General features: G+C 35.8%; 1 protein-coding gene across 1 annotated transcript; it reads right to left on the reverse strand.

The window, feature by feature from the left end:
• Positions 1 to 735: 735 nt before the first annotated feature.
• LOC105445261 lies at positions 736 to 6,240 on the reverse strand. The gene is made up of 5 exons (XM_030972484.1): positions 5,824 to 6,240; positions 4,590 to 4,732; positions 4,259 to 4,327; positions 3,538 to 3,633; positions 736 to 2,737 (listed from the first exon to the last, which is right to left on the reverse strand). Exons 3-5 carry the CDS (start codon positions 4,315 to 4,317, stop codon positions 2,473 to 2,475), a joined length of 420 nt encoding a protein of 139 aa, XP_030828344.1. The 5' UTR covers positions 4,318 to 4,327; positions 4,590 to 4,732; positions 5,824 to 6,240; the 3' UTR covers positions 736 to 2,472.
• Positions 6,241 to 14,131: the final 7,891 nt, after the last annotated feature.

Consider the following 14,131-nt stretch of genomic DNA (forward strand, 5'->3'; position numbering starts at 1 on the left):
ACCGTCGTCATTAAGAAGGAGCAATATACTTTATTTGTATACCACCATGTCTTGTTACTTATTAGTTACTGCTTATTTATATACATCTTATCTTGTGTCTTTCATAAAAACTTGACATTCTCTATAGGCAATGTGTAGATAAGTTTACCAAAGAAAAGTATCTATAACAGTAATGTTTCTACGCGCTTGACAAATATACTATTACCCCGGTCATTTGATTCAGTGCTTGCCCGCACACAATGTTTTGACTAGTACGTGATCATACAAATTTTGCCGAGAAACTGCCTACTAATTGATATATTTGGTAAATTATTGTATCTATTTGGACTTGATAGATATAACGCATGTGTCGCGCACTTGTGCGTAGTCCCATATACATCTTTCTGTGTACAGTGCTTGTAACTTTACCAAGACTGGGCCAATTTTGTTATCATTTCGATGATTCTAGAACCTTGCAGTACACACCAAGACTTATATGCTAGATGATCAACCTTTTCTGATCGATTCCACAACAATCCTTTCACAATGCAGTCGCATGACCATAACTGGTTTTATCTTTTTAAGTTTCACATCTTACTTTATATATAAATGCTTTAAAAATTGTCTGAGTGATTCTTTTCCTTAATGTGTACGAGTATACATGTATACATACTCCATATCGATTTCAAATCCTGAATCATATCAGTTTCAGCACAAAATTAAGTATAGTTAGGTACATATATGTCTTTCATCTTCCCTAATGCTCGACTATGAATATCACCTCAAGTGATTAACATCCAACATAAGGTTTTTCAAAAAAATAGCACAGACATTTCAAAACTGGTCATGTCCTATACGCACACAAAAGACAATTCTGCGTTGTGTGTACTGAGTTTCATATGAATCGATCAAACTACTTAGAATAGTTTGCTCACATACTTATTTTACACACTGCACATGCATTGAGTTTTATACTGTTATTATAATGCCTCATCAAAGATACCAAAACTATAAAATTGCTAAAACTTGGAAAGAATATGCTCCACAAGATTATTAAAACAAAATTGTATTCTTTGTGCAAAGCTTGGTTACCATGGAGGTACCTTAACAGACAGACACAACAAATGTGTCTTGCACCCCCTCGGGTCAATCGGTATACCAAGTTTTATTACAATTTGCGTACAAATTGGAAAAAATTTGACCCAGTTTTTTACAATAGACCAACAGAAAGACTCGCCTGCCCAACTGTATCCTTATTCCTTTATACACCCTTTCAAACTACAAAGTAGTTACAGGCAGCATATCTCTTGATGGTATAACCTTGAACCGCAATACTTTGGCGTTGAGCTGATTCACGTTCATTGATTCAAATGATGCATGAAACCAACTGTTTTGCTGTCTTGTGATCATTTCTCTTTTTCGCTTGCATTATTTTAGTCACATTGATTGCATTAAACAAAAAATGAAGACTATTTACAATAAGATATTCTACAAATCTTTCTTCTGTCCATGTTGATTTTCAACAGGTTCCGAAGTATAGTCTTTTTCATGATCGACTGTCACCTCAGTTACATGCACAGTCACTAAAACCAAACACATTGTTGACTCATGGTTTGACCTCTTGGCTGTAAATTTTATAATTACTACCGTAACTTCTTCAAGGAATATAGGTTGCCAAATCGATACAAATTGAAATATCCACCATTTCCACATGAGCAAGCACTGATTTTATCACAAATTATGAATTGTATAAATCACATAGAGCTTTTATACACTGATGTCACAATTTGTCTTTTATATTCCTACATTTCTTCCATTTGTAAACTTGCCAACCTCTTATTGTAATACAATATACAAGTGCCAAGCATGGTGGCTAATCTAGCAACAATAACAATTTATTTCTGGTACATGTATATCATGCGTTATGTGACTTTTTTTTTATACTGATAGATAACCACATCCCCATGATCCCCAGGGACACTCTAGTATCAAGTTTGGTGGTATTTTGTCAAAGGGTCTCTGACATATCAAGAATACATGCTCGTAATGCTAAGCCATGCAATCTTTCACCTCCGGACCACAAAATCATTAGCAACCAAATGAGTCCAAAATGTTAAGTTCCAACCAATCCTCAAGATAGCCTAAAAACATGCCACATGGACAAATTAAATCGAGGCGATTAAGAGTCTTGCATGCAATCATGCAACAATGAACCTCATTTGACCTTTGACCTACTTATGTGACCTTCAACTCCAGAATATCATGGAGGCCAATAATGGGCATCTACCAATCAAGTATGGTTACAAACAGATGCAGGGTTGGAAAGTTAGCAACCCTAATTGATTTTTGCAGGTAAGATTTCACATTAGACTTCATTCAAATTTGTGTACAGTCACGGAGGATGGACGGAAGGACGCCATTTGGATCCCTTAGTCTCTGCTCGAAAAAAAGCAGTTCTCAAGTCAGACAATCCCAAATGTTCACTACAGAGGATTACATGGATTTCTCTAATCGGCCTAGTCTCCTGGCTAGGATCACATCAACTTGTGGTGGAGGAAATGGTGCAAGCCGGGGCCTTGTGTGTCTAGGGTCATCAGGGAGCAGAACAGCCTTCGAGAACAGTGGTCCTTGGTCCTGTTCTCTGCGTTCCAGTATCGCACCGATGAGTCCTTGTACATACATGTAGGGGTAGGTCTTGGGGACCTTCTCCTTCCGGGCCACGTAGTTGTTGGCACGCTTTGACCATACTGCAACATATCTGTATCATAAAATAAAAGAACATGCAAAATGTAACAAGTTGCATTATATGCACACTCATTCTTGTCAATTGGAAATGATTCATATCTCTTAAAGATAAACTTGAGTTCTGGTAAAAAAAGAAAATGAATTCTCACAGAATCTAACGAAACTTACACTGAATGTTCAAGATTACAAATAAATGTCATGTGCCAAACAATTTTGGAAGAAAATGTATACTGGCTGAGCAATGAGCATAGAAAGATAAGGAAATCAGGGTAGTACTAGCCCCGACAGGCCGACACCATGTGTGTTGTCCCATATACATCTTTCTGTGTAAGTGATTGTTACTTTACCAAAACTCTGCCAAATTTATGATGATTTTGATGACTCCAGAACCTTGCATTACACACCAAGTATATTATTACACTGAATCCAAGTCCGCATTTAGGGTCCAAAATCAGCAGCATGATTGACAAACCATCAGCTTACAGTCCGTCATCTACATAATTTAGATGTGCGTCGTGTACAGGGACAACTTCTTTAGATGACGTCATATTTTGGCGATTTAAAAGGGGCGTTCCCAGGAAGGACAATTAGATATTTAATAATTTCCCCAAAATTGATAAATTTCATGGGAAAGAACTGCCAATTCGGATTGCCCTGTCCAACTACACAGGGAAAACAAAAAATCATGTTTTTTTTTTTTAATCCACCCACTTTGGATTGCCTTGTCCATCTAAAAAAAAATGTACAAATAAAAATAGGAAAAACAAGAAAGAAAAGAAAACCTTTTTTTCTTTCTTTCTAATTTCCACTCACTTTGTATTGCCTTGTTCATCAATCTGGTCGGGCCTGTCCTTGTGTGCCATGTAGTCGATGACCGCAAGCACATTCCTTGCCCGGTTTGCTGGGTAGCTGGATGGATAAGACAAACAATTGGTATTACCACTACCATGATGAATGAATAGTAAATGCTTTAGACAAATCTCAGACTCATTGGCCCGTAGTCACAAAGGAGGTTTGTAGGAGGTTTGTACAAACCATGGTTTGACGATGGTTTACATCTATGGAATGCTGCTCGCATACCGAAAATTGTAAATTAACATTGTTAACAAGTATGGAGTTTACATTCCTTCTCCATCAGTTTACAAATGGCATTCCATAGATGTAAACCTTGGCCAAACCATGGTTTGTACAAACCTCCTTTGTGAATACGAGCCATTCACTTCAGTTCTGGATTTGTGTTGTAAATTATCGACTCTTAATTAAAGGTAGTTACATTTCCCTGCTACAACCACTCCAACTTGACTTAACATCAGGTACCGACACAAGTACGATACAAAGTCTGCTGTTTCAAGACTCTGCATGCATCCAAAAGTGATTTCAGCATTTATATAGATGTCATTCATAATTTCTCATTAACTTTGCTATTTGCTTCAAAATATGATATTGTAACTGTAACCGTACTGTAATGATATGTTTCAACTTTTCCACAGACAATCTTACTTCAAACATACAAAATGATACTAAAAATACTTACTCAAAGGAATACCGCTTGGAAGCATACATCAGTATATGGTTGTGGAAACACTCGAGCATGCTGGTGTGCCTAAGGAATTATGAAAACAAAATAAAAACTGATATAAATGATAGGGCATTTCATTATTTTCATACCACAAAATCAATATTGAAAATCCCATGTCATACACATGAGCAAATAAGATGCATTATCTTGACCTGCTGATATGTCCCAATTTTATAGGTCACAACCGAAAAAGAGCTCAATCTTGCAAACATGTACGTAACGAACGCATTCTCATTAAATTCCTCTCAATTTACAGAGCCTTTCGTACATGTATACAGAATCCTACCTGAAGCGAGCAAATCAGCAGAGTAGGCCAAGTTCTCCATGAATTTGCGGTCAAAGGTGACTTGTACTATTCACCTGCTAATTCCCCTACTGCTGCTTGGAATTTCTTCGCTGGGGATGGATTGTGTTGTCGGTTCTTCATATCTGTAAAAAGTGAAGAAATGAAAGTCATTCACAAAGTAAAAAACATTCAGATTTTAAATCACCAAAAGAAATTATTTTGAAGATGGCATTCTCTAATAATTATCACAGCTAGCCAGATTTGGAATTTGCATGACTAATAACTGATGCATTGGTTCTCTGTCATGTATGTGAAGTTGAGACACTCTTTGGTAGAGATAAATATAGATGAGACAGTCACATCTCAAGCAAGCTATAGTATAACCTTGTCGACTTTTAAAAAGAGCAGGATGTTTACCCGGTTGACTAGCCCTGCACGTCATCATTACAAAGATAACTGCAGTTGTAACGAGGGACATTAAAGGTAGGGTCTATTACAAAGTTTTGGGAAATTTTGAAAATTGGGTAGATAGTGATTCTTTACAATTTTGATATATTTGGATGCCCCTGTGGAAGTATTATAAGCACTAGAAAATTTAGCTCCTAAAACACTTCTGCTTTCGAAAAAAATTGAATATAAAAATTTACCGGTGCTCCCGGTAAATTTTGATAAATTTAAAATAGCGCCTACGGTCGTACAACGGTAGCTGCTACCATAAAAATCCCGGAATATGTAGTTGTGATATATAATTTCAAAAAGGTAATAGCCAATCGGTCAATTGTAGCTTGTTGTATAGCTGAATTAATATATTGACCTTGAGAGAGAGTTATAGTATAGCCTACCCCATAAAGAGATTATTATTTACAATTTCATCACTTTAGACTCGATTTCAACGCAACAACGTTCACTGAATATTGTAGGATCGCATATGCTTCCAATATTTTCATTTGAACCAAATTCATCCGGAGGTCTAGTGGAGCCAGACGTAGTCTCAGTGGAACAACCGACGATATAGAGACTGAAGCTTTCGGTCTACTGTAGACCTAGGCTAGACTATCAATATCATAATTTCATATGATTCATGAAATCTGAATTAAAAATCCAAGGCAAGAGATAACAAAACGTAATTTCTTAAATTTGCCGATTCCATGCATCTAGTCTCTAGACTAGATCTAGATCAAATTAAAACGGTAGGCCTACCCAATGCAGTGGGGCGTATATCATTTCAACTTACCTCTCAGTGAGCTGGCATAGCCATAGGGTCTATTGCATCCTCTAGACTCGGCAACGAGAAGGCCGCCTGCAGCTCGCGAAGTTTCTCCGCCGTACCCTGGCCTTGTTCACAGCCACTCCCGCGCCTCCTCTGGGCCGGATGGTCGAGCTGCCATTGCTTGTTTCTCTCCTTCCTCTTACCGTCTTACTTAGTCTTATTCCGATTTAGCGTAGCCTTAGCCTTGTCCTTAGGCTTAGCACTAGCTGAGTCCGAGTCGGCCATCGTCCGTGACCTCGAGCTCCTTTTCCAATCTCGATCTCGTTATCGTATTTCAATCAAAGCTTGTCTGTAGCTGTCTAGCGTTCGATCGGCGCCGGTGATAATCTGATCTGAGCTGTGTGTGTTATACTTTACGTGAAAGCAGCGTATTGGAATTGATCAGCTGTACTGTATTACAAGCGCGCGGTCGGATACCCGCCTGCTAGCTACCTGTACTGTACGTACCAACCATTATTATACAAATAACGCACGTCCCAGAGTGCAATAGCGGTGAATGCAGTACGCGCGAGGTTTCTTTAGATTGGTGCCGCTCTGTGCAACGAGCCGCTTGCGGCGAGTTGACAGTGCGAACCATCTGAAGAAACCGAGCGTTTACTGCATTTACGTTTTGCACAACAGGGTCAAGTGCGTTATTTGTTTTATAAAATAGCGACACAAATAGCAAAAACGAAACTTTAGATCTAATAAGTTAGAGTCTACGAGAGTTCGATCTAGATCTAGAGTTATGTTGGTTCTACTTCTAATTAGACTAAGACCTTGCAGGCTTACCAAAACGTCAATGGGATTCATTGCCTTGATTAAAAATAAAATCCATACAGTGTGTCTAGAGACGAGTCTACATCAGACAGCTGAAATTCCTGGCTTCATTATAAAATCCAAAAGTCAAAACAGGCCTAAATCCAAGGCAAAAGTAAAATAAAAATTTGCTTTTTAATAATACCCCGCTGGCCGCTCTAGCTAGCTAGCTACGCGTACGTTGCGCTGGGGATCATGGTGGAGCGTACAATATTAGCTACGCGTAGCCTACAATAATTGCAATGCAACTCGAGGGAGCGCGTACTACACGTACGCGCGCGCACTGGATCTCCATGGTCACGCGTACGCACCGTGCAATATAACTTTTTACTGCGCTTTTTCTGCACTCATTTCTGCAAAATCGTGCTTGCATCAAAAAATTTTCAATGTCATGTGACGCGTATTGACCAATCACGATGCTTAAAATACTAGAGCCATTTTATAATAAGTATATATCTCTATGGTACCAACGAACTCAAACACTCGTTGTAAATACGCTGGTTGTTAAATGACATAGAGGGAGCTAAACACGTAAATTCAAAAAATAAACCGTCGAAAGTCAAAAGTGATGTCCGGACGTCAAACACTTTTATATAATGTTTTGAAAGCAAATTGCACAACAATTAGAGCATTTGATTTGGAATTATTATCATCTCCCATGTTTTTTTCGATGATCTTTCATATGGTACTGAAATAAACCAAATCTGTTTTGGAGGGGCACTTTGGAAATTACCAATACTCAACTATACCTTTAAGCCATTGAATCCCCAGTCACTTAGAAGCGCGTCGGTAGCTTGGTCGGCCATGATGTTGTGTTGTGGGTTGGAAAGTAATAACTATTAAGCTAAATAAATGTAAGTATAGAGACAAACAAGATGGAGCCTGCAGAAACACGTGTGGTTGCTTTGGTAGTTTGATCCAGACTCAATGTCCATGTGCTTTTACATATGTATCAATCTGTGTAGTCAACAAAAGGCCCTTGCATACACTTGCATTGTGTGTATGCATCTAATATGAATAACAATGAGCTGTGCCTTAACAGCTGCACTGCATTTCTAAGTGGCATGTCAATTTCAATTGCATGTTAGTTTCAAGGAACCTGTTTCTAAACATAACAATGTGAAATAAAGCCTTTAGCCAACACGCACTTAACTGGCACGAGACACATGACGTCATATGTAAACAACACTGTCTAAAAGCTCTCGTATAGTAAATATAGCAGTCATTAAATTTTAAACAACGAATGTTTAACAAAATTACTTCTGTTTCGAGCAACATTGTTTACAATTTGATCAACTGTTGTTTAAGATAGTGTACAACTGTAAGTGAACATCACTTTTTTAAACAGCGTTTTTACTGTGTAGTAAGACAAATAATATCAGCATGAATTTCTCTTTATCTTTAAACAAAAATGAAGATATTTCTGTAATGAATTTGAGATTAGGGTGACGCGAAATATTTTATTTCTCAAAATGTACATAATTATGAACATCTCTTCCTTTCGAATTCTTTCACTCATTTATACCGCTTACTATTAGTTTTTAAATACATCTCTTTCATTTAGAAATGCTCTCCCTTTATTATCTTCTTGCAATATGTCACTCTTTATGTCTTCCATTCAAATTCACTTACTTTAAAAAAAAATATATCTCTTTATCTTAAAAATCTCTGAATTTATTATCTTCTCACACTATTTTTTGTTCTCTCTTTCAAATGATCTCACCTCCTTTATCACCTAACTCATATCTTTATTTAAGTATCCTTTCAAATTCTATCATATCCTTTTTTCATGATCGACACATTTCTCTCACTTTAAATCAACATTTCTCACATTCTCTCACTCTTTATCTCTTCCTTTCGAATGATTCTCTCACTAAATTATACATCTCTTTCATTAAAACTTCTCTCAATTTCTCTTTTCCACGGTCGCGTTCTTATTTGTTGTGTATCTCTCTTCCAGCTTCTTACTCACACATACACGATTATTGAAACTAAGTTAATACATGACAACTAAACAAGTATCAAGTTTGCCTATTTACATATGCTTTACTTACAATAAATATTATTATTAATTTGGAAAATAATAAAAATAGGAATAGCGATAATCATGATAATGATAATAATAATTCTAAAAAATTGTAAAAGAACTGTCTTGAAGTTCCTCCAAGTAAAAAAGAAAAATAAACGGTTACTGGTAGCAAACTATGAGCTGTATTATGTTTTTTTTTTAATGATACTTTGATTGCATTAATCCACGCACGCTTCACCGAGCGTCATTCTTTAAGAAAATGCCATTTCAAAATCCATTTGTGCAAGATATTGGTAAATATTTCTATAGTGTATTGAATAGCATTTTTACAACCTCCGATATTCCCAAAGTCAATAAGTACACACCTGATCAATGAAAATGTGCCCCTTTACTGATTGAAAATGGTGCCCAGCCTAAAAAGAAAATTACGCTCTTCTTGTATTGATTTTTTTCCTGATGTGCCCATTCGACCTTTCCCCATTATCAAAATGTAAGGCGCCCATTACTTGCTCTTTTAAAAACTTCAGGCAGTTAAATAAAAATGCAAAAGCACTGTTAATTACAATTGCCGCCCGTTTCAAGAACTAAAATATGCCCTTCTACCCTCACTCTCGACAATATATTCAAAATGCATTGTTGTATGCTAGAGATGGTTTTAATCTTGACCTCATTATTAAAAGAAGCACATTTCTCTAAAGTGACTTGGTAACATTGTTTAGGGTTGATGAAAAAAATGCGTCACATGCAAAAAAAAATCCTGAATTTTTTTTCCAACCACAAAGATATTTATGGTTATCTTTTAAGGCATCAATGCGCGACACCCTCTAACATTAACATTTATGAAGCACTAACTAGTATTATACAATGAAGTTTGAACAAAGTCTCTTTGCAATACACATGAGATTCTATAAAAAAAAAAAAAAAATAAAGATCAAACCGCCACTAATGGTTATCATTTATATGTTTATTTCAAAATTGCTTGAATGTGAAGATGAAAAGTGCTCCGTCTTTTAAACATCGTAAATTCACATCTTTGTAACAGTATTGTCAGTGCTGTTCATGTTAGTGCATGTTAGTGAAAATTGGTGCATGGAACGACACAAACCCCACAAACATTTTTAAAGCTCCGATAGACCTTGACAAACAATGACTAAAGAACGAAAACCTGATTATATATATATATATATATATATATATATATATATATATATATATATATATAGGACACAAGGTAGATAAATAAAAACACCGGAGAAGTGAATATTCCACTGACGTTTCGGGCATAAAAAGTACAACAAAGTTCAGTGTGAGTTAGGGAAGATCAGATCTTTCCCTAACTCACACTGAACTTTGTTGTACTTTAATATCTTTATTACGTCATAATGCTTTTTCAATTGCTTATTTTTCTTTCTGTGCGCCTCTTCTTTTATATACATCATGCTGTTGATCGTTTGGAGGGTCACGACATTCAGATTGATCAGGAATCAATCGATAATGTAGCTTGTTTATTAAAAAATATTTACCTTACGGCGGCCAAAAAAAGTGGAATGGTAAAAACCTATGGAAATTATAAACCTTGTAAATCTGGTCGAAAGCGGAAACCATGGTTTGATGCAAACTGTGCTCGGTTAAGGGCTCAGTATTTTCATCTTAAAAATCTTAGGAAGACTGATAAATCTGATAGTATTGAAAAGGAATATTCCAAAGTTAAGAAAATGTATAAAAAAGCTATTCGTTCAGCTCAAAGCAACTTTGATATAAAAATCCACAGTGAATTAAGAAATCTTAAAATCAATCAACCACAAGCATATTGGAAAATTATTAATTCAGCTAACGGTTTAAATAATGAAAAAACCCCAATTGAAATTCATTCTCTTGAACAACACTTTCGTGGTCTGAGCCAAAATCAAAGAGATAATGCAGATATATTAGAACCTGACCGAATTCTTTCGAGCAATCAATGTATCAATCGTTCTATAAGCAGGGAAGAAGTAACACGTCAAATAAGTAGACTGAAAAACGGTAAGGCACATGGCGATGATTTAGTTCTAAATGAATTTTTGAAGTGTAGCACAAAGTCTGTTTTATCAGTAATCATTAGGTTATTTAACATTGTATTAGAAAGTGGAATTGTACCATCTGAATGGACAATAGGGTTAATTCACCCTCTTTATAAGAAGAAAGGAAATCCTAATGATCCGAACAACTATAGAGGAATAACATTGCTTAGTTGTCTTGGCAAGCTGTTTACAGCAGTCTTGAATGAGCGACTTACGTCTTATCTCGAAGATAATGAATTGCTAGGTGATGAACAGGCTGGTTTTCGAAATGGTCATTCAACGCTTGATCACATTTTTGTTCTTCATTCAGTGATCGATTTATATCTCTCTTCAAAAGAGAGGGTTTATTGTGCATTTATTGACTACAAGAAGGCATTTGATTTGGTTGACAGGAGTTCTCTTTGGAATAAATTACTTAAGAATAATGTTGATGGAAAGTTTTTCAATGTAATTAAGCATAATGCTCAGGCTAAGTCATGTGTAATTTCTGGTACAGAAAAGTCTTCTTCATTTGATTGTAACATTGGTGTGCGACAAGGAGAAAATTTGTCTCCGATGCTATTTGCCCTTTTTTTAAATGACTTCAAACAATTCATTTGTGAAAAGTTTGGAGGCATAAATATTCTTCCTGACAAGATTGATGCAGCTGCGTATCAAAAAGGTATAGATGTATATCTCAGGCGTTTTACATTACTGTATGCAGACGATACAATAGTTCTTGCAAAAACTGAAAGTGAACTTCAGCTTGCTCTTGATGCAGTATCTGATTACTGTAAAAAATGGTTTCTTCAAGTTAACACAGCTAAAACCAAAGTTGTTGTATTTTCTCGTGGTAAAGTTCGAAAAATTCCTATATTTAAATTTGATCATGATATTGTAGAAGTTGTTGATGAATACGTCTATCTTGGAACTACTTTTAACTACAACAACAAATTTCGTAAAGCTCAAATTAAGCAACTTAATCAAGCTAGACGAGCAATGTATAGTCTATTATCTAAAACTTATCAACTGCACTTACCTATTGATATCCTCTTGGAATTATTTGATCAACTTGTGTTGCCCATTCTGCTCTATGGAAGTGAGATATGGGGATTTGAAGTGCTACATGATCTTGAAATTTTCCACATGAAATTTTGTAAGCAAGCCCTTTCTGTCAACAAAACAACTGCAAATTGTATGGTACTTGGTGAATTGGGGAGGCTTAAACTTGAGAAATATATCGAAAGCAGAATGATAAACTTCTGGTGTAGGATTGTACATAGTGGACAGGATAAATTTTTTGGTAAGGTGTATATTATCTTAAAATTACTCTTTGAGAAGAATATATATCAGGCACCTTGGTTAAAAAAAATCAAGCTGACTCTGGACAATATGGGGATGTCTAATTTATGGGAAATTTGTGAAAATACTAGCTATGAGTGGGTCAAACAAACTGTGGAACGTCGATTGAGAGATTCTCATGCTCAGTATTGGTCTGCTTGTATGTATGATAATTCGCATTGTGTTAACTATCGAATCTTCAAACATTCTTTATGTTTAGAAAGATACTTAATCGATCTCATTAAAAGAGATCGGACAATATTAGGTCGTTTTCGCTGTGGCAATCATTACCTGCCGATTGTAGCTGGTAGATATTCAAATACTCCAAGGGAAATGAGGCTATGTACGCTGTGCGATTTGCAATCGCTTGGGGATGAGTTTCATTACTTGTTTGTATGCCCTACCTTTCGTTCAGAAAGAAAATTGTTCATCGATAAATATTTTATTGAAAGACCAAATACACTGAAAATGGATCAGCTTTTTAACTCCAATAATGTACAAACACGTTTAAACTTAGTAAAATTCTGTCGAAAAATAATGCTTCGTTTTCATTAATTTAAGTATGTGCAAAAAAATGTTATGAGTTCAATATTAACTTCATGTTTCTCTTTTTTGTCTTATATCAATTTATTAAATTGATATCAAGAATATTTTCAGTAATTCATTAATTCAGATATCAATTTACTGGTGCCAGTAAATTTCTTTTTCAATTGCTTCCATTAATTTCGTCATTAATTATCGTTTTAATTAATATTATCGTTTTGTTTTTGATTATTATTATTATTATCATCATCAATATTGTTATTATTATCATCATAATTTTTCTCACTATTGTCGATAGTGTTATTTTGTATGGATTAACATTAATTCTATTTGTATTGTATATTTCACAGTGTTTAATTGACAAATTCAAACTGATTGTAAACTTCTCCAATACCCCAATGTGGGTGACATGAGAATAAATTGTCATTGTCATTGTCATTGTCATTGTCATTGTCATTGTCATTGTCATTGTCATTTTCCTTTTCTTTTGCTTTCCGCGTATCTCCCCTGGAGATACGCTCTTCTAACGCTCCCTATATTTCTAATTTTCTCCTATTTTCTCACGTCACAATGGTCCAACTTTTGAGCTTTGTGACGTTTCTCTATCTCTTTTTCTCTTCTTTCGCGTACTCTCACGCGCCTTTGCATCTTGACTACCAAGCGTCGCCTGTAAAAAATGTGAAAATAGAGAAACAGTACACCATGTATTGAACGCATGCCCTGTGTCACTTGACGAGGGACGCTATACTTGGCGCCATGACAACATACTTTTGTATCTTGCCGAAATTATTCAAGAAGGCATCGCCTCTCTTCGCGACACTATTATGTACACAGACCTGAAAGTAGAGCGATGGACAAAAGAAGGCATCTCCACAATTCCACTAGAGTGTACCCAAACCAACCTCATCCCAGACATTTGTGTTTTTTGGAAGAACTTAAAGAAAATCCTCATAATTGAATTGTCAGTTCCCTTTGAAATGAATGTAGTTAAGGCACATGAATATAAATCGAACAAGTATGCCCCGTTAGTTGCCGATATACAGGCTAATGGATATTCTGTGGTGTATCTTCCTTTGGAAATCGGCTCTAGAGGTCATATTTCGCCAGACAATGTGACGAGGCTAAAGCAGCTGTTGAAAGAAATAGGAAAACCTGTCTATTTGAAACAAGTTCGACAGACTCTATCCAAACTATCTATTGTTTCTTCGTTTGTCATTTACTACTCAAAGAATGCCAATAAATGGGAAACCAAAATTCCCCTTCGCATTTCAAGTATGTAATTACTCACACACACAAATTGGTCAATACACCTTGTAACCAGTCTTATATTTTCTTTCTACTGCTCGCCTCTTTTCATTGCCTCGCACTGATAGAATCCTCTTGTATTAAACATTAACTCAAATCAAACTCTTATAATACTCATTATGTATGTTTCGTATTTATTAAGTTGATATATCAAATGAAATTTCAATATTTAGCTCCTCTTATTTCATATTTAGCTAGGAATATCCATAACTCCTCA

The sequence above is a fragment of the Strongylocentrotus purpuratus genome, unplaced genomic scaffold (genome assembly GCF_000002235.5).
Source record: "Strongylocentrotus purpuratus isolate Spur 01 unplaced genomic scaffold, Spur_5.0 spur5_scaffold_6, whole genome shotgun sequence".
Taxonomy (NCBI): Eukaryota; Metazoa; Echinodermata; class Echinoidea; order Camarodonta; family Strongylocentrotidae; genus Strongylocentrotus; species Strongylocentrotus purpuratus.